Source organism: Cebus imitator, unplaced genomic scaffold, assembly GCF_001604975.1.
Source record: "Cebus imitator isolate Cc_AM_T3 unplaced genomic scaffold, Cebus_imitator-1.0 Scaffold589, whole genome shotgun sequence".
NCBI classification, from domain to species: Eukaryota; Metazoa; Chordata; class Mammalia; order Primates; family Cebidae; genus Cebus; species Cebus imitator.
In genome coordinates, this window is record NW_016107904.1 from 550435 (window position 1) to 572915 (window position 22481).

Here is a 22481-nt window from a genome sequence, read left to right on the forward strand (position 1 = left end):
GGTGTTCAATAAATGATTAAATTTGTGACTGTAGAAATCTGAATTGCTTTGACTTCATTTCTTTTACCCATCAGCTAATGGTAATATGAATCAGCAATTAAATAGCCAAAGCCTTAGTAAGGGCCCTCTGTATTCTCACCAAAGGCTAGTACATAAGAAGTTGACAATTGTACTGCAACATTATGGCTGTTTACTTGAGACAAGGTTTTTTTTTTTACTTGTTTGTCTGTTTTTAAGCTTTTTTCTTGTTGATTCCAACATTCATTGATATTGTTAAATGTCACTCTTCTCACTTAGTATTTGCATTTCATTTTACGATAGTAAATCTCATTGTATAATATAATAGTAGCATGAATAATTTATGCCTCTGTCAAGGAACTATTAAAACACAGAGATTTTTAAATATGCATATTCTAAACTTCATATAAAAACTAAGGAATGGAGTTTTTAATTTCCTCTCTGAGTGTTTATTCCAGGAGTAAACGTGGGCATTTACTAAAAAGCTATGCTCTTACTGACTTCAATTTAGGACTGAGTGCTGAGTTGTAATTGTGTCTATAGGTAAGGAAAAATTGGCGTTTTATCTTTAATAGAAAATCAGCTGCTGTACTTTTTGGGGGCTGTTTACTTTTTTTATTTAAAACAGGAATTTTTATTAGGTGTATTTATTCTCAAAGAATTAATGATTATAAGGATTAAAAAGGATGAGTGCCAACCTAAGAATGAAAAGAATTTTGATATGAGCACAAGCATTGTGACTGAGCTTTGGGGTGACAAAAATATGATGTTTTAGGTATCTGGGGTTTCTCCTTGTCAACTTCCATGCATATTGGTAAGTTCAGCCTATTTTGTAAACAGTTACTAATGCCATAATGCATTTTCCCATATTTTCCATCTGAATTTTTTACTATTATTGATTGAAGATTCAATTGAGAAATGTATTTAGAACCCTGCTTTCTGTGGTAATCACAGAAGTCAGTGGGAAGACAAGAAAATTGTATTGAAAGAAATTGTGTGCGTGTGTTTTGTGTTTCAGCATAGATTATCTCTGCCAAAATAATAGCCGTCATTTTGTTCTTGTTATATTAGTGGCCTGTAGCTTACCACTACTCCTTTTGCCTTAGTTTTGCTTCTGACCACTGGCTATTAACATCAGCAAGAACTTTTTAATTGAATGTCCCAATTTGAATGATTTTTGTCCTAATATTATTATATCTTGATCCATTTCAAATTAGAAGTCCCTAAATTGTGACCTCTCACCTCAACTCAACAGCCCTTTAACATTCAAAGACTTTGAAACTTCACTTCTGTTTAGAATTTCATATCATGCCCATCATGGGGGGAAAAGATGGAAAATGTATACGCTGAGCCTATAGGACTTCCTGCAGTGCTTATTAATCCTTTATGGATCATTTGAAATGTTTCTAGTTTATTTAAGCTTTGCTGCTTGTATCAGATTGTTCCTACGAAAAAAGAAAAAGTGATCATGCTTTGAATTTTTAAAAATGATCTCACTTTCAAGCAAAAGCACTTTTATGCTCCATTAAAGTTGAATTTGCCAAACTCTTACATCGCATTAACACAAGCTTTACTGGATAGATAAACGTGTTGTTCAAAGACCAACTTGAACTTTACCAAACTGCATATTAAGATTTTTTTATCTTTATTCTTCTTATTTCTTGAATTATTTTAAAATAGACTAGTAAAATAGACTAGATAGGCCTAAAAGTACTACTTTAATGACAAAATAATTTCTTCATTTGATGTAAAAAATTAGTATAGATTGTAAGCTAATTGTTAAATGAAGACATAATTAACAAAAATATTTTGATAGTTACTTTTGCATTTTTTCATACTCCTTTTATGTAGTATCAATATCACAACAAAACTTGTTTTTTTGAATTTGCATAAGTGATTTATTGTTTTGATGGTTATAATTTTTACTCAAGTCTATCATGCATCTTTGAAAATTCAGTATTTTCTTGAAATGTTTAGTAGGTCAGCCAATAAATTGACTTTTTAAAAATCCTTCTCAATTTAGTGGGTTTTTTCAATATGTGGAGGACATCTTCTGTTTTCTGTGAATGATAGTGTTATACTCTTTGTTTTTATTTATGTTGTGAAGCTTTTAGCTTGGAAATAATCTTGGAATGTGTATCTTTTCAACCTAGAGTTACTTAGAAAGTTCTATTCTCCTTTGTACTATGTTTTCTGGCTCCCTAACACAATTGTAAGGACTTGGTCTTTCCTTTTTAGTTTCCTTAGCCTTGAGGTTTTAATTTAATGTGTTTTTTTCTTCTGAAAGAAGGTGAGCTAGTTTTCTACTTGAAATGTCTTTGTATTTTCAAATACATGAAACCTTTATGAAGTATGAGGTTTTGTTTTATCAAAAATAACACACATGCTTTCTTTTAAAGAATTAATTTACATCAGCATTTATAGTGAACTTGAAAAAATATTTTAATGGTAATGAAAATATAATTTAATATCAGGCTAAGTCTTTTTCAGCCCTCTTAGATTCCCGATTTTTAGCTGTTGAGTCACAGGGGTTCCTAATGAAAAAGAAAAATGCATTTTTAGGAAATTACTTTTTTAAGGCAAACGATAAATTGTACACATAGAGAGAAAGGAAAGAACTTTTTATCTGCCTGTTGTAGGGAGAAATCCAAACAATTATATGAAATACTTAGCAAGTTATTTTAATGTTACAGCTTTTGCATTTCTGAGACAGTGATGATACCTTGTTAGTAAGAAACTTTATTAACACTGACTTCTAGTGTAAAAATCTGCCCTGTATTTATTTTTCACTAATTCACTTTATTCTTTTCTCCTGGTGTTCCCATGACCTTTAAGAAATGTACAGTTTGCATCTCAAACTGCAACTGTACTGAGTAACACAAAGTTGAATTATGAACGTAATGGCAGTTCTCTGTGGTGTTTCCAGTTCATGCTTACTTTTAGTTTGCTAAATTCATAAGTGAAGTGTTTTTTAGTGTTGCCCATGTTAGGGAAAAGGTTAAATAATGCTCAGCTTCTCGTTGTTTGGTAGAAAATTGCATTCCCATATTTTCATTCTTTGGCCAGCATAAATGGTGTGCTGGATTGTTTTGGAGCTTTCAGGCAGTACTTACATACTTCTAAAATACTTCATAAACTGCTCAGGTAGCAAGAGTATTCTTGTATCACCGTGCAGTGGCACTAAAAATCATCCTGGGATAAGAAACGTGAAACCTAACATTACTTCCCAAAGTCATATACTTTGAAAAACCTTGAGCAGAGGCAAGAGAGTAACAGTATCTATGAATTCTCTGAAAACTCTTATTTCCAGTAGGAAGCCTGGTTACCAACCAAAAAGTAGGTGATGAGAATTTATTTTTAACTTCAAGCATAATCTTTCTAAAAATGTAATTTTATTTGAGATTTGCCTCTCATTAACCAACAAACCGTATCTTTTGGTTATATATTTCATATTTGATTAATGCAATCATCGGGTTATTTGCTGTGAAGGAACATAGAACAGATACACTGTTTTCCATTTTTCCAAGTAATATGGGTCACATCATAAGATGTAAGTAATCCATCACTAGGCAATGGCTCCACAGCATTCAGATAAAAATGTTTTAAACATCCCTGAAAGGAGAAAAGCCCACTAATACTGCACTGTTTATTGCCAGGAGAGAAGATATGAGTGCTTGTATGTGGGAATTACTCTTTGTTTTTTTGAGGCAGGTCTCTCTCTGTTGCCCAGGCTGGAGTGCAGTGGTGTGAACATGACTCACTGCAGCCTTGACCTCCTGCTCAAGCAAACCTCCCAACTCCGCCTCTCAAGTAGCTGGGACTACAGGTATGCGCCACCATGCCCAGCTTATTTTTAAATTTTTTATAGAGACAGGGTCTTACCATGTTGCCCAGGCTGGTCTCAAACTCCTGAGCTCAAGTGATCCTGCTGCCTTGACCTCCTAAAGTCCTGGGATTACACACATGAGCCACTGTGCCTGGCCAGGAATTACTCTTGATCACAAAACTCTTTTATGGAAGTTTGGACATTGATCTTACGTGATACTCACAGTGTCATCCCATGAAAGAGCTAGGGTAGGTGTGCTTACAATATCCACGGGAACATACCCAAAGGCTCATGGGGTGAAGGGCTTGCCCAAGGCACATGGCTCCTGAAGCAGTGAGGTGAGAAGAGATCTTTGAGTTGGCTCCTGCCCTTCCATTTTGCCACAGGGCTTCTTTATCTGCCTCCTGCAAGAAGGGCACAGTGAGGGAAGGTTCGGAAGGGTTTTTGGACTCTCACAGGCAGCCTAGCCTGAGGGAGGCTGGAGTGTTCAGCCATCTGAATTAGTCTCAATATCAGAGAGTTTAATTCCATCAGTGTAAAATTAAAAGAATATTTCATCATCTTCTGCAGTGCATCAGACACTATGTTAGACTATAGAGGCTCAAAGTTGAATGATAGGATCTCAGAGTTCTTGGGGGCTGAGGTGGTGGCCTTCTGTCTCCCTTTGCTTTTACCTCTTTCCTTCTTTCTGCTATCCGCAAACTTTTTGTCCTCTTACCTATTGGCATGTTTGGACCTCTTCCTGCACTTAGAGTCATGCCTACTTTCATGCATTCCAGGTGTCCCAATTAAAAAGAGCCGTTCTCCCAAGTGATGCTGTTAAAACTGTTTTAATATAGATCCAGCATGTTGCTTGCCCTTAGCATTCATTTTAATTATTTGAAGAAAGTAATTCATACAAGTATGTGCAAAGTACAGCCCTTTTGAAGGTTTTTCACTTTAACAGTCACTTTACATATTATTTTGGTAGTGATGTTCCTTGTATGGGCAGCCAGCATATAAGCTGGGCCAGATGAAGGATGTATCCTCTCTGCTTAGGGAATCAGTTTGGCAGACATGTGAGTAGCTATATTCCCACGCCAGATTACTTTACCCACATAGTTTTATGATCATCAGTGTTTTAGTGATACCGTAAATGTAGCAATAGAGTGGAGACTCATCATCATTTCATACTGGTATGTAAAATGCCGCCGGTATTTGACCATCTTGAAGCACAGTGCTTTTGTATGCTCAGTAACTGTGTGTCAAGTTTGTGGCCAGTTAGCGAAGTATCTCAGTCCTTCACTCATCCCCAAAGAATTCATACAAACTGTCCTGTAATGAGTGGCTTGCTTTTCTCAACAATAGTTTGAAGTCCAGCATGTAAAAATGTAAATCTCTCTGCTGGCTTCTAATGTACAAAGCCTCCTGAGAGTGCTCCCAGGGAAGAAGAGTTGATTAGGTAGAGACTTCTCTGTTCTTAGTAAATTAATGACCTACTCCAGGCCCATTTTCTTTCCTGGAGGAACACTCAGCGACAGTGCTTATGCAGCAAAGTCAAATTCTTTAGTTTTATTTTATAAAACATCAAAAGAGAAGCCAAAGAGAATTTTTTCCTAACAGCATCTCCTAAGTCCTAGAATGTAATCAGAAGTAAGGCAATGGACTAGCAAATGGACAGGCATTCATAAAATCATCTTCATGTCGATGGGAGGAATGTTAGGCTTGCCACAGATGAGTGGGACTTGAAAGTAGATTCAGAGGCTTGTTAGAAGATTCAGAGCAAGGACAAAAGAGCTCTGGAGCTGAATCTGAAGAATTTTTCTTTGAACCTATTTCAATAACACATGAAAACATCTCTTAAGATGGAAGGTCTTTTCCTTAACGATTCTTGCAATTTAGAAATTGTAGGCCCTGGGAATGTGTATTCAAATCCTTAGCAACCAAAGTATTCAGAAGGGGAATAAGGTGTTTTAGGCTTTGAGAGGGGTAACATAAGGGGCAAATGTCAGGATTAGGAACATACATACATATATATATATATATATATATATATATATATATATATATATTTAAAACCTTTAATCTATCTTTATAGCACTCTGCCTCAGCCTGGCTTCTATATGTTTCACAGCTTGATAAAATATGCCATTTAGTCTCATGATATATATTTATTAAACCTTATTTGTGTAAATACATGCCCACTTATCACTGTCACACCATAGAGGACCTGCTGAAACACAGATCGCTGGGTGTCACCCCTAGAGTGTCTAATTCTAGGTCTGGGGTGAGACCAGATAATGTGCATCTCTAACAAATTCCTAGATGATGCTGATGTTGCTGATCCCAAGCCCACATTTTGAGAGCCACTGCTCTAGACATTCATTGACATATACTACTCAGCCAGGAGCACTCAAATGAAAACAGTAGTAACACTAAATCCTAATTTAATGTTGGAGTAATGAGATTAAGTTAACAGGAAATACTTTCAGTGCTAGGAACGTATATATTTTGCTAACCTTAGTTATGGATAAGTCATTAGGGCTTATGGGGAACCTCATGTTGTTGTTGGTTTTTTAAATTCTGTTGTAGAATTAGAGAACTCTTTCACTTGAACAGGCCTTACAGTCATCTGTCCTGATGCAACACCCTTCTTTATGAAAGAAGAGACGGAAGCCCCCAAAATTGAGCTCTGGTGCATTTCAGGTTTTGGTTTCTAGAGGCAGAGCCAGGAGAAATGATTGAATACTATAGTTTAATTTAAATAAGACTTATGTTAGGAAAGGGATCTTTTAAGAGGGCTAACTAATTTCCCAAATATGAAAGGAGGTATTTTAATATTTAGTCAACCATTTAATGTCCTTTAGCTAAATTTTCAGTCCTAAATTTGATTTTAGGCACTCTGAGACAAAGGTCTGTACAGAATCTGTAATGATTCTAATAAAATTACTTTTTTCAGTTGCAGAGATTCCTGTGTGGCTTAGTTCTTAGGTCCACAGCCCTAGATTCTTGGGAAATCTGCTAGAGGTAGTCTGGTAGAAATGTTGATAAATAACACATTTTGAAAAGATTAACCATTGTCATTAGACCAAAAAAAGGAATATATAGAAATTGGAAGAAGGAGGAAATTATTATTTACAGATCATTCGGAACGTGGAAAATCCAATAAAATCAACCAAGAAGTTACCACAGACAAAAAGAATTTTAATAAGGTTACTAGTTATAAAATTAATACTAAAAATCAGTAGCTTTCGGCTATATACACACAACCACCAGTTAGAAAACATAAATAACTAAATCTCATTTACAATCCAGGCTAAAACGATGAAATACCTAGGAATAAACTTGAAATGTGCTGGATATATATGAACTCTGAAGGACTTAAAAGAAGACTTGGGTAAATGGAAAAGCATATATTCTTGGCTAGGACCACTCAACATTTTAGGATTATCAGTTCCCCTAAGTTTATCCATAAATTTAAAGTTTCCTCAAGTTTTAAAAGGAAATCACGGGAAAATTCTAACAAAGAAAATGGCCCATGAGTCCTACTGGCAATTGGGGTATTTAAAATATTTTGGTGCAAAACTATTTGGTGATTTCAAAGTAGCAACTATAGAAAGGCCATAAACAGACCCAAAGTTGCATTTTATTTTTTAAAGGAAGGTGGTTTACATCAGTAGGTAATAATCATCCGGAAGAAAATACAGTTGATTTCTTCTTTGTTCCTTACACTGAAGCAACTTTCAGAAGGATCAAAAACTTAAACTTAGAAAATGGAACTATAAAAATAATATTGTTACTAATTGTGGAATTGAGAAAACTTTTTTAATAATTGATTTTATTTTTTAGACCAGTTTTAGGTTCACAGCAAAATTTCAGAGTAAGGTGTATAGATTTCCCATATACCCCCTGCCCTACACTTATATAGCCTCTCTCATTATCCACATCCCCTGCCATAGTACGTTTGTTACAACTGATGAACCTATATTAACACATCATCACCCAGAGTCCATAGTTTATGTTGAGGTTCACTCTTGGTGCTGTGCATTTTATAAGTTTGGACAAATGTTTCTAACATATCTCCACCATCACAGTATCCTGCAGAGTGCTTTCACTGCCCTAAAAATCCTCTGTGCTCCACTTATTTGGGAAGACTTTTACGTAATACATAGCAAAGGAAAGCGTACAGGGAATGGAGCGCTCCCATACACTGTTGGTGGGAAATGGTACACCTTTTGAACAGCAATTTGGCAACATCCGTCAAGATTGTAAATGAACATACCACTCTACTTTGCAATTCTAATTTGGATATCTCTCCCTACAGATGTACAGTCCTTACAGATATTATCAAAGGTACTATACAAGGATATTTCTTGCAGCATTATAATAGTAATAGTAAGAGACTGAAGACAACCTATTGTTGATCAGAAGAGCATTCATTAGATTATTACAGTCGTAATAGAAATTTGTGCAACCGTTAACAAGAACACTGAAGATCTATATGTACTAGTAGTCCATAATTTCCTCTACTTTTCAGTGAAAAAGCAGCATTTAGAACAGTGTATATGATAAACTTCAATTTGTATTTTTTAAAATGAGACATAATTATTCATAATATGATAATAAATTTTAATTGACCTGGCCAGATGTTGTGGCTCACACCTGTAATCCTAGCACTTTGTGAGGCTGAGGCAGGAGGAGCACCTGGGCGACACAGTGAGACCCTGACTCTATTAATAATATTTAAAATTTAAAAAAAATTTAATTAACCCAATATATCCAAAATGGTATTTTATTCTGTAATGAGTGTTAAAAATACCACTAAACTATTTTATAGTCTTCTTTTTTGAACTAAGTCTTTGAAATCTGCTGTATATTTTACACTTGCAGCCCATCTCAATTTGGAATAGCCATATTTTAAGTGCTCAAGAGCCACATACAGCTACTGGCTCATTTATTAAGTAGCATAGATGTGGTGTGTAAAGAGCACTGGACTAGAAGTTCAGTCTACATGCTGTGTGACAGTATGCAAAAAATTTACATTCTTCTGGGCCTCATTTTCCTCACATACAATGTGAAGGATTAGACAAGAGATCTAAAGTCTCTTCCAGCTTTAAAGCTTCGGGTTTAAATATCTCACTTCATATTACTTGTCAAAGTCAAAGGTGTAATTCTGATTGCTTTCCATAGACACTGTTTTCACCAGCACTCCTAAAATTCTGTGATTCTAATTAAAGCGCATTTCATATTTTAAGAACTCTATTGTTGTTGCCAGATTGAGGTTCTTTGTTTATTAGTTTGTGTAAGGGAAGAAAGTTATTAAGCTATGTACATGATGTAAACCATTCAGTTCTTTTAATAGAATTAAGTCAGATTTCAGACTTTGATAATTCTAATGCTGCATAGAAAACTTGGAAGAGCAAGCGTGAACCACCTAAATAATATGTAAAGAAGGAGTAAACTTGGGAAGAGAGAAAGTTGAGAGATAATTTAAGTACAATTGCATTTATGAAGTTCATTGTTCAGAAAATAATAACCAGTAGTTTCTCTTTGAACAAGAGAGAATGAGAATAATACAGAACAGTGGTTCTCAACCTTGGCTGCGCATTAGAATCACTTGGGGAAACTTTATAAAATCCCATTGCTCATTCCCTATCCCAGACTGGTGTTCTCAAAGTGAGATCCCAAACTAGCAGCAGCAGTATCACGTGGGAACTTGTTAGAGATACACATTCTCAGACCCCACCCAGGACTTACTGAATCAGACACTCTTGGGTGGCGCTGTGTTGTAATGCTGCCCTGGTGAGTCCAGTGTGCTGCCAGAGTTAAGAATTCTGGAGCAATAAGTACTTGGAACAGGTTTAACAGATGGGTTTTATATTGGGTGCCAGCTTCCATTCTATAGTGGCCTTGAGGAATAAAGTTGGAAATGGAACTGCAGTATACCTGCTAGGTGTTTGCCATTCCTGATTTAGTGATTTGGGTAATTTATTAACATTATAGAAGGTTGGATGTTGCAATCACTCATAGATGAGCCTTTCTAAACAAATATACGTCAAGAGGCATCTCAGCCAATTGGCAAAGAAAAAAGGCGAAAAGGCAGGGGAAACAGGAGAAAAGAAAAAAGTCACACTGGAACAGAAGCCACAAAAGAAGTGGGGAGGAATACAGAAGGTAAAATGTTAAAGTGAAGAAATTCCAGGTAGATTATAAAATATTTATATATAAGGGTTTCTTAAAGAAGTTCAAGTGTGATGGAGATTTTAGGCCCACTTCAAGATCTATCATCAATTCTGTCTGACCAAAAAGTACTAAAGGCTTGCTCTACCCTTTGTCACTTGGCGTTAAGGCATGTATTTCCTCTTAATGAACTTAATACAGGTATGGTAAATTTGGAGTGAACTAAGCCAGGAAATAAAATATTTTCAAAGTGTAAAGAGGTTATCACTGACTGAGAAGGAGTTAATGTGTCATATATCCTTTTGATTTTCACTCCTCGAGAGAAATCGCAGTATCTATAATTTCAGAGGCATATTCAGAAGAATGTTATATTGTGATTTCTCTGTGCTGAATCTTAGAGATCTGTCAGGAAGTCTTTAGCCCTGACAAAATAAGAATGGACCCATTATGGTATCAGGTCCATTCGATTTTTCAAAAGTTAGGGGAAATATGCAGATTGTTTCAGAGACTCTCTTTTTGCTCTTGTTGTAAGACAGATGAAGGGAAGCAGGCCGGGCTGTGTTCAGAATGCATCTGGAGCTGCTTCTCTCTCGAGATCTCGGCAATATAACTTCTGCAAGCCCTTTCTGTGTGTATTTTTCTTTTCTCATCCTGAAATATTCCATTTTGCATGAGAAAGTCAGCTTTGATAATTTCCAAAAGCTAGGTATTATAACAGAATTTGTGCCTCTTAGAAAAAAACTGCCCCTTTCCTGTAAAACAGAACCTGCCTTTTATACCTGAGTAAATAATTCTGATATAACTTTTCTAATCATCATTTATTATTGAAAAGATTATATTATTTTTGAGGTTGTGTTTATCTACTAAAATATGATGATTTTTATATTAATTTCTGAATACTCAGTTTATATTTTTAGATTGTTTTGTGAATTGGGATCTCTGAGTATAAAGTGGTTTGCACATTGGTGATATTGTTTAACATCTTCCTCAAATAGCAAGCACATGCATTTCAACAGCTTTTGGGACAGTACTACAGTTAATAATTTCTTAACAAGACAAATGTATGCTTTTTTATTGTTATCATTATTTTCTCATCTTATGTTCTGGCATTTAAATTATGAAACTTTATCTCAGCATGTAGACTTACCTTGTGCTGCCAAGAGGAAAGAAGTGGCTTTTCTGCAAAGCCAAATACTTTTTACTTTATTGTCTGCTGCGAAACAGCTGCTGATACCAGGAAAATGCCGTCTCATCATTGGGCCTGGGGTGTCCAAAAGAGGCAGGAAAAGAAAATGACTGTAGCTCCCTGTCTGCCCTGGCACTCTCCTCCTTTCTCTCATATTCATTGCTGCGAAGAGCAGGAGAACAATATTCTGCAATTAAGGATTCCATTAAGTTGAAGAAAAGAGCAAATGGGGGATGTTTGTTCTCTAAGCTGAAAAAATTTGTCTGGGGTGGGGGTGATAGTGGTAGTGGTAAGGAGAGAGGTGGGTGGAGAGACCAAGTCAGGGCTGTTTGTTGAATATACTGTTAAGGACTGTTACCATCCTAATTAATCAAGTTAGAAATTACAGCTGTAGTCGGTTTCCCCCCAATTCTTGTTATCAATTTTCTTCTCTTTTGAGACAAAGCAAATATAAATTTTGTGTTCATTTGTCATTCGTTCTTTGACTTCAGCATCTCTGAAAATAACAATGTAGCACAAAAGCCCAGTATTTACCTAGTTGTAATGTGGGTTGCCATGGTGTTTTGCAAATTATTGCAATTATGTTCACCATGCGAGTCGCCCTTGGTAACTGGCGAAAAAACTGATAATCCTGTTTTGAACAAAAGGTCAAATTGCTGAATAGAAAGTCTTGATTAACTAAAAGATGTACAAAGTGGAATTATTTCCTACCATTCAGAAATAGTTCTTGATCGGGTTTGGGGGAGGGGGTGAGTAAGTACATCTGATTACTGAAGTACAAAGCATTGAAAGGATGTTGTCTTGAGCCTTTCATGTAGTCTTAATGGTGGCTTTTTTGTCAAATTTACCCATTTGCGGCATTGAAAGAGGCAGCTGCATTTAAGCTGGAGAGACGGTGCTTTTTCAAGAGTTCAGTGCATGGAAAGTTCTCAGCAGTATCTGCAGTTTACTAGTAGCCCCTGGTCTATTAAAACTGATGTGCCGCATTTGAGCCCATTGCTCTCAGTACTTGTGAACCCCTCTGGCTGATGATCTAATAAAGTGCTCTTACTGGACAATCTCTGATCAGCTACTTAAAAAGGAGGCTGGAGGAGGGGACCAGAGGGAGAAGCCTCACAGGCAGTGAGTCTTGGTGCAGGCCAGAAGAGAGAAGACAAGAGTGGCTAAACTGAAACGTTTGTCACCATGATGATTTGTGCTAAGGCATTTGCCACAGGGTTTTGGTTTTGTGCCCCAGATCTCCCAAATTGTCATCATAAGTTTTTTTTCTGAAGAGAAATTTTAGTTTTAAATTAGATAAGAGATTAGAAGTATCTTTATCAAATGTTAAAATCTACCTTGCATTTGTTTCTTAAATTATAGGCATTCAGAAAATATATAATCCTACATTCATGTAAAACCAAAAGTTTCCCATGTTGCGGCCAAAGGTTAGATGGATTTCGTCTCTTCTGAATCTGGCAGAACATCTGCAGGGAGTGAATATTGGAGGGAGGGAGTTCTTTTTTTTTTNTTTTTTAATGACCACCTGAAAAATCAATTCTCAAAACTTTTGAGAGTGTGTGAAAGTGGCATGAAAGCAAAGCAAACCTTAACAAGTTTGTGGGTCTACATTCTACATCACCTAGCAACCTCCTGGCTCAGCCAGATCTCTTGTCTACCCTTAGTTCTGTTTACAGACTATTCAAACGGCCCTTTGAAACCATGAAAGATATTCAGTTTCATTAGTACCATTCTCAAGGAGAAAATAATTAAAGTTAAATGAACAAACATTGCCTGGTGATAGTTTGAACTCCATTCTGATTTTAAGATGTCCTTTGAGGCAGTAGTAGCTATAGTTCAGTTTTAACATTTGTCGTTTGCTACCCAAAGGCGTATCACATGAAACCATACCAATAAATACTAGTCTCTGAGCAAACAAACAATAAAAATCACTTTTAGCTAGACTTGAGCAAAGAAAAACTCTTCTGGTAAGAAGGTTTTAGGCGTGCATGCCATCCTGATTGAATTTTGTTTTATTTGATTCTTACCCCAGGACATCTGAGTTGATCTGTGTACACACTGAATAAAGGCAGGGGAGAGGGCGTGGGGAACAAGGCACCTCTCTTTAAAACTGATTTATTACCTACCTTCAGAGACCCACCACCATAAAGAAAGATATTCATATTCTGTAAAAGACGGGGTGCATTTTAGTGCATGGCTTAATTTAATAAATGATACTAATACTACTAATATATACCCTGCCACTTCCTCATTAAGAATTGCTTATATGATTAAAATGACCTATTTTTGAAATTTTAGATTTAGTAAAAAAAAAAATTTTTAATAACAGATGATTTTTTTTCATGTTCCTTTTTTTTTTCCCCTATAGGCACATTCCCTGAAAATTTATCTTGGCAGCGAGCATATACATGATATAGCTCAGACTGTTTTTCAGCTGTGTTACTGATTTGATTATATTGAAAGCTCTTGGCAAAACTGTCCCTTCTCTCGTTAATAAGCTTTCTGATTATAAGAACAATATAAACTTGTTGTAGGAAAATTTGAAAATACAGAAATAAGAAACCACAGAGATTACCAGTGATTACATTGGAGAGTATTTCCTTCCAGTCTTTTTTTTTTTTCTGTGCATATAATGATGAACCCAAACCTTGAGTTCACTTTTGAAGTTTATTCATTATTGTGTGTACATAGCTAAGGTGGTGGGTTTTTTCAGGAGTGAAAACTCGAGAGGCAGGAATGGTGATGGAAGTAATGAACAATTTTTCTTAGAGGTTTCATCACTAAAATATTAATGTAATCACCAGAATAACCATTTTACCATCTCATTGCATTTGATTCTTTCCTCCTTTTCCTTGTTGCAATGACTGTATGACTTACCTGACACATCCATTTATTACCATTCATGTTAGAAACTCAGACGTTCATTGCAGTTGGAATATTACATCCCCAAGTCACTTGTAGCTTCACATAGGGGGAAAAAGTATTTTATGAAAAGATTTGTAATATAATAGAGATTAATGGAAAGTGGAAAGAAAAATGCTTTCAGTTTCTCATATAAAATGAAAGCAGGGTGACTAGAAAATCTTGTATTCTTGTTATTTGTATTTTGTTAGATCTCTAACATCCACAGTACATGACTGGGTTGCATGAGCTCTTTGTGTTTTGTTGACAGTTGACAGACAAAGCAAAATTATTCCTGAAGCAAGGTACTATGTACTTAGTTTTGACCTATTATAGCCTAAGAACGTAGCTTGCTTTTAGTTGGATGAATAGGGAGAGTATTTTACAGAATAGGCTTGAGTATACTAAGAGAGGTTTTTAGTTGCCCATACAGAAAGATACATGTCCTCCATTGAACTTTTTTCCCCAAAATGTAATTTTCCATATAAAGTCTTTTAAGTATATTTTCCCTGGTTGCTTGCATGGAGACAATTTTAACTGTTCTGGTATTGTCCTGTAGGGGTAAAATACAATTGCTGGTAATTGTTGGTTTTCTGTGCTCACAGTATAACAGGAGAAGATGGCTTGCATGGGGGCTCTTTAATGTACCTCAGGTACATCTTCTGATGCTCAAGCTCTGATTGCAAATTAAAATAGCAAGGCTATGGTATTGGATTTGATGTGAGGCAAAGCAGACCAAGTTGCTAATTTATCATGTAATATACAATTGCTGAGGTTGGAATTTGTCCACTTGTAGTGCTATTCTGTGTGTTTAAATGAGGACCACTGTTTGCATCCAACCTATCATAACAGTTCGGGAGTGCTCCATTATCCTTTCAGCAAACTGATGGCAGAGTCTGGTCCTTGTACAAATGATAAGATCAATAACTTTCAAATAACTTGGATGAAATGACATATGACTGTTCATTTAAAGAGATGTCTTACTTAAAAAATCAATTTTAATAATATTTAAAATTCTTACATTGACCGATAAGGCACTTTCTACTTCTGTTTTGTTTGATAATTTTGTTCAAAATATTTTTGTATTAACTTTGGTGAATAGTTATTTTATGTATTTATTTTTCCTGATTTACTCTCTCATCTCTTATCCTAGCACCTCTCTGGGACTTAATAATCACTCTTCGACATGCCAGCATGCTGCAGTGTAGAAGATTTAACTTTAAAAGCAAAATTATATTCCTGTTAAAACTTCCCCTGGAGATCTTAGGGAAAATTTTTCCCAGTTTTGGGTACAAATGTGGGTCAGAAAGCAATTTGTTTTTTGATATTTCTGGAAATTCCAAATCACAACATGTCATTCTTCAAAAGCAGCTGTGGGCCCATACTGTGCACCATCTATAAGAAGGCCCATTTTTTGCCGCTGGGGATAATTCTGTGGCAGAAAAATGTGCCTGCAAGGGAACCCCGGAACATTTATAAATGGTTTAGGGGGAAAAGAGAGTCTGATGTTCTCAAAGGGCATTTAGCTTCGGGAGAAGGGTGGTTAATGGCCATTATTGAAAACTAGTAATAATCTGATGAACTCTAAAAGAGCATGCATGCTGGCAGACCCCGTCCCGTGACCCTGTCACTGCACTCCTGGTGAGCCATTACAATTTAAACTAAATCGTACGTCACTGCAGAACTGTGTTGTCTCTTGAAAATCTGTGAATCCTGAAATAAAGCAAAGACATGCTCCTCTTCCCCCACTGCCTGTTTTGCCATCTGTATCTTCACTATATTTTAGTTTGATCGGGAAAAAATATGAAAATTTAACTTATGTTGACTACATAGTTGTAATATTTCGCAATCAAATTGAGAAGCAGCACCACCTAGTCTTACCATTTATCCATTACTTTAGTTCTCCGTTTTGTAATAATACCAGGTAGAAGCTGACCAGGCTCTTTCCTGGTTAAAATGGTGCATTTTTAATAGTGCATTGTCAGCTGTAGCTTAGCAATAATGTTCCCCAGTACCAGAGACAGGATAATAACAATATTTTACATTTCTTAACATTTTTGTGAGTTTTCTTATTTGATCCTCTGAACAACCCTAATAGAGTAAATACTATTACCTCCTGTTTTATAAATGAGGAAACTGAGGCTCAGAAAGAGGTTCAGCAAGTTGCACAAAATTATCTGTTAGGAAATGGGAGGAAAGAAACCCTATTCGAGTGCGGTTTTTCATAACTTCAATTCTGTATTCTTCACTGAATGTGAACCTTTGTGGTAGAGACTGGGGAGGACACTACTAGCTCCAAAACAGATTGTTCCCCAGGGGACTGACTATCCAGTTAGGTGGGCAAAACAAGATAGTAAAATAAGATGGTTAAGGGACAGCGCACCACAGTGTATTGCTCAGCATTAGGTAGAATGGAGGAGAAATCCCTGTGGATCAGGAAAATTTCACAAAAGACGAATGGAACTGATGATCAAGGAATGGACCTTTTAGGCAGAGGTTCTCCAGCCTGTGTAATGATGAGGAGGTGAAAACAGGCAAAATGTGGTGAATAGAGTATGAAAACCAATCTGATTGGGCAATGAGTTTGTGTAAGAGAATGATGAGTAAGCGGGGGGGAACGGGATGAGGTTGTAAGGATTTGAAAGCCAGGCCAATGAATTTGTTCTTACAATTGTCTATGGAAGATATATGATTGGGAGATGGGAGTGGAGAGCCCTTTGTGTTGGATGTGAGAGAGAACTGAGTCAGGGAAACCAGGGAGGAGACTATTGCAATAGAACGATCTGAGGCCTGGCTTTGGTGAGGTTGATGGTAATGGGACTATAAAGGAAAAACGAGTGGACAAACTTGGTGACTGATTGGGATTGAGAGGAGACGGGCCCACTATATATTTGACTCGAGTATGCAAACTACTGTGCATTGTTATTTTCCTTATTTTTTATAAACTTGTTCCTCTATATTTTTATCTTATTGCTTCCATTCATTTATTTAGAGGACTTCTAAAAATATAATTTCAAATTTTTAGATTTAGGGGGTACATATGTAGGTTTGTTATATGGGTATATTATATAACACTGAGGTTTGGGGTACAAATAATCCTGTCACCCAGGTAGTGGGTATAGTACCCAAGAGGTACTTTTTCAGCCCTTGCTTCCCTCCCCCCTTTAATAGTTCCAGAGTCTCTTCCTGTCTTTATGTTCATGTGTACGCAGTGCTTAGCTCCCACTTATAAATGAGAACATGTGGTATTTGGTTTTTTGTTCCTGCGTTAATTTGCTTAGAATGATGGCCTCTAGCTGCATCCATGTGGCTGCAAAGGACATGATTTCATTCTTTTTTATGGCTGCATACTATTCCATGCTCTGTGTACGTGTGTGTGTGTGTGTGTGTGTGTGTGTATACACATATACGTTTTCTTTATCCAGTCCACTGTTGATGAGCACCTAGGTTGCTTCCATGTCTTTTCTGTCGTGAATAGTGCTGCAGTGAACATATGAGTGCATGTGTCTCTTTTGTAGAACAGCTTATCTTCCATTGGGTATATACTCAGTAATGCAATTCCTGGGTCGAATGGTAGCTCTTTTTTAAGTTCTTTGAGAAATCTCCAAACTGCTTACCGCAGTGGCTGAACTAATTTACATTCCCACCAACAGTATATAAGCGTTCCCATTTCTCTGCAGCCTTGCCAGCATCTGTTATTTTTTGTCTTTTTAATAATAACCATTCTGACTAGTGTGAGACGGTATCCTATTGTGGTTTTGATTTGCATCTCTCTGATGATTAGTGATATTGAGCATTTCTTCATACGCTTGTTGGCTGCTTATATGTCTTTTAAGAAGTATCTGTTCATGTCCTTTGCCTAATTTTTAATGGGGTTATTTGGTTTTCACTTGTTGAGTTGTTTAAGTTCTTTATAGATTCTGCATATTAGACCTTTGTCAGATGCATAGTTTGCAAATATTTTCTCCCATTCTGTGAGTTGTCTGTTTATTCTGTTGATAGTTTCTTCAAAAGATTTTTGAGGGCCTCATGCTCCACAATTTCAGATCTAGATGATTTCTGTGTGTATAGCCTTCTAAAAATACAAATGTACACAAACGAATAACAGTTTGTGTTTAAGGTGCAACTACTAGGAACGTCTCAGTTACAAGTGGAAATTGATTCCTTTTTAACATGTGCAGACAGAAGCCATTTTAGTTGAGGCCTCAGAAATATAATTTAGCAATCAGAACCAATCAGCATTTGACACAATTTCATACACAATGATTTTAAGGAATTAGTGATGTTGAGATTAAAGCAACAAGTGATAGAGCTTGGCATATTTTGGTAAAGGTTTGTTTTGCTATTGGACAGGCTGACTTTACCTCTTTTGAACTTTCTGTTTACAAATGTGGTTAAGCCAGGCAACTGAAAATTTATTGACCTTATTTCTATTGGTTATTATAATTTGCATGTGGCATTACGTAATAAAATCACGTATTTGGATAGCAGACATCCTTAAAGTGATTTAGAGGTTTTTATTAAAATCCAAACCTTTTTACAAGTTGGGCTTCCAAGAAACTACACTTTTATTTTAAAATGTCCTCTTCCATTGACTTGTCAGTATAGCCCTGGGCTGTGCAGGCTATATGTTATTTCTGAAAATGAGAGTTGAAAGTAAGTTTTGTCTTTGTGAGTGTTAAATCAAAGTGAACTTATATTAGTATTTTCATTTGCTTTGTTTTTACCACCCTTAAGAGACAAAATTCAGTATGAGATCTTATAAGATTTGCATCATCATGGAATATTTTCAAATACCTGGTATATTATATTTATTAAAAAAAAATTTGTTTGAGACAGGATCTTGCTCTGTCACCCTGGCTGGAGTGCTGTGGCGTAGTCACAGCTCACTGCAGCCTCACCTAACTGGGCTCCAGCCATCTTCCTACCTCAGCCTCCTGAGTAGCTGTGACTGTAGGCACATACCACCACTCCCAGCTAATTTTTGTATTTTTGGTAGAGACAGGGTTTTGTCATGCTGCCGCCGCTGGTCTTGAACTCCTGAACTCAAGCAATCCACCTGCCTTGGCCGCCCAAAGTGCTGGGATTACAGGCATGAGTCACCATGCCCAACCTATATTTAGTTTTTAGTAGCACAGATGTTCCTTGAAGGTTAGATTTAGCTAGCTGGTTTGCATTGGGGGAACAAAGGGTTAAACCAAATGTACTTTACAAAATTGAATTGAAGCAAAGCATATATTTAATATGATTAAGGCCTATTTCCTACATAGAAGAGTTTTGTTTAAAATACACCATGACCAAAAGCTTAATTATCAAAATAAAACAAGAAGCATAAAGAGTTACAGGCTTCTAATATTTTTTTCAGCCCCAGTTCCCTTCACACAGTTATCAGCATGTTTAATTTCCATGCATAATAGCACTAGTTATTGTTGTCATTTGTAAAGGGAGATTAACAGATAGTAAGTACAAACAAACCCAAATAAGCACTGAATAGAGAGGTGACAAAGGAAAAAAGACCTCTTTAATGTTAATTATAACTGGTAGGAAGTCTAGACAAATTATATTATCTGTTTTCTATATGATTTGAAAGGACGTTTAGTTAGTACTTCTGTCAGAGCTAGAGTTAGGTGTTTGCTTTAAAAACAGGTGAGATGATAACTTAGCATCTCCCTGGTTGGCAGCTCCCCTAGTGAGTTGTGAAGTTGTAAATTGACAGAATCAAGTTTAAAAAACATCTGAAAAGAACTCTATGGTTTTTGAACATTGTATTTTTAAAATTTAAGAATAATTTTAATATCCAGGTTATATTTTGGAACTGAGTAATTTCTTGTCTCAAAACATGGTAGTTGTTACCTGTCTGCTTAATTTTTTTAGTTTTGTTTAGAATTGGATGAATTGCAGCTATGACTGGCAGTGTTAACTAACTACATGTTCCAAAGCATATAAAGCCTCAGATATTAAATATAAAGTAAAAAACCCAAATGAATAATAAAGGAGTGGTCCAGTCCTGTACGGTTTGTTTCTTTTATTAATATACCTGAATGGGTACTTCAAGAAACAGCTAGTCTTACTTTTAGTGTTTATAGGCTACATTTAAAATGTAATACCTGTTCCTGCTGTCAGCTCCACTATTCCCCACTGTATCCCCCATGCCCAGAATAGACTAAACCTAAGTATCTTGTTTCCTTTTTTTTTTTTGAGACAGAGTCTCATTCTGTTGCCCAAGCTGGAGTGCAATGGCACGATCTCGGCTCACTGCAACCTCTGCCTCCTGGGTTCAAGTGATTCTTCTGCCTCAGCCTCCTGAGTAGCTGGGACTACAGGCAAACGCAACCATGCCTGGCTAATGTTTTGTATTTTTAGTAGAGATGGGGTTTCACCGTGTTAGCCAGGATGGTCTCGATCTCCTGACCTTGTATTTGCCTGCCTCGGCCTCCCAAAGTGCTGAGATTCTAGGCATGAGCCACCACACCCAGCCAGTATCTTGTTTCTTTAATTCTAAGGAGCTGATTGCGAGCTGCACTCTTGACTTAACAGCTTTTTTGAAGGAACTAAAGTGCATTATTAAACTGTACATGTCCGTTATAAATGCATTTGAGTTTCAAAAATATTAAAATGTGAATATAAATGTCTCTTTAAATCAAGAAGATGTTGTAATACATCCTCAAAATTAAAACAAACAGCTGCCTGTGACTCAGAACCACTGAATCTTTTTTCTTGTTCCTAATCTTTTGCTGTGGTCGTAGTAGTTTATCTCAGACACTAATCTATCCCTTCTCTGTATTGTTAGCATTTATAGTTGGTACCACACAACTTGGTTCTCAAAGCCAAGCCATTCTGAATTGCTTCTATAGTCTTTATGTGTGTGGACCTTGCTGTCCTATTTGTATTGTAATTTCCTGAAAGAGTACCTGGGGCCCTTTTGCCTATTCTTCACAATATTTAATATAATTCTGGGCGTTTATTACAAGTTTCATTAAGAACTCGTTGAGACCCTCCCTCTACCTGAGAAACTTACATTAAATTTTAAAATAGTTTAGCCTTGAATGAAGGTAGGAATAATGCTTACTGTGGGTGTATTGACTGGATGAATTTTATATTCTTTAAAGGTAGCATAATTTTTTTTTAGTCATAAAGCTCTGTAATATACTTTCCCTTTTTGTGATAGTGTTAAATGGAGCTAGAAGAACTGATTCTTGGTGCTTTTCCCTGAGTTTTGTTATAGCTACTTCCAAGAAAAGCCTATTCTGAGGAATGAGGTCAAGCAACACAGCAGCAAGTGAGGGCATCCCTCAGCTTTGGATTAGCACCACGTGGAAACATTAGTGGCAGACTAAAGTACCTGACTTAATGAAGCAACACTCATGTATATACTGCTCTTGTCTAAGGGGAAAAGACCAAGATGTTTGGTCTAGAAACGGGGAATGGAGTTATGCATGTTACTGATTCCTTTATTAATGATATCACAGCATAGCTCTTTCTGGCCTTCATTCTTTGACATATGTTGTTCTTTCTGCATAAGTTGTCTTTTCTGCCTTCTCTACCTACCAAACTTCTACTCATTCTTCAAGATCAGTTCAGAAGTTTCCGTGTCTCTAAATGTTCCAGAATCTACAGATAGTCAGGTTCCTACTGGGGATTCCCCAGGTGAGAACACCATGGGACAAGGCAGCAGCATACCTTGTTCACCTTTATACCCCAGCACCTCACCCTAACATTTGCTTTATGCCTCTGTGGCAATACATGTAGCATCAAAGCACCTTGGTGCCTTAGTGTGAACAGCTGAGCTTTGTTTGACCCCATTTGTGAAGTCTTGTCTCCTTTGTTTAACAGATAACATTTTCTAAGAAACACAATGCTGATTTAAGGTCATAGGCATAGTCTTATCACGTCACTATGAGAAAATTCAAAGGAGAACAGCAAGGGAGAGTAACTGAAGAAGAGAAGTGAGCAATAGCTGTAGTATTTCAAACCTCTGGAAAATAGTGGTCAGTTGAAGTTTTCCTTGAAAACACTGCAGCTAGTTTTATGTCTCCAGAAAGTACATATAGGAGAATCTATTTTTGTTTACATGAAATAATTGATTTTATTTATTAAATGTTTCTTTTATGCCAAATATAGTTTTAGATGCTCTAAATGTGTTGCATCATTGCAACAACCCTATATGGTAAGCACTGTGGTATCCATTTTACAGAGAAGGAAGCAGCACAGCAATTAACTAGCCAGAAGTCACTCCGTTATTGGGAAGGTTACACATCGATGTGGTGCATTCTTTACTTTGGTAGTTGCCTTTACTAAGGAACTAAAACACACTAGTTTACATTCTGCCTGTAGTAGAAGCTTTTGTTGGGAGGTTTTGATATATTTGAGTGGGGAAGGGTGTTTCTTTAA

The 22481-nt window shown here is 36.5% G+C and overlaps 1 protein-coding gene across 1 annotated transcript in view; it reads left to right on the forward strand.

Moving 5' to 3' along the window:
• POLA1 (DNA polymerase alpha 1, catalytic subunit) overlaps window positions 1–21980 on the forward strand; it is a 148750-nt gene extending 126770 nt beyond the window's left edge. Inside the window, exon 17 of the mRNA XM_017516455.2 lies at window positions 21924–21980. Within this exon, the coding sequence (XP_017371944.2) occupies window positions 21924–21965 (42 nt within the window). The 3' untranslated portion in view covers window positions 21966–21980. The remainder of the gene's footprint in view (window positions 1–21923) is intronic.
• Window positions 21981–22481: the final 501 nt, after the last annotated feature.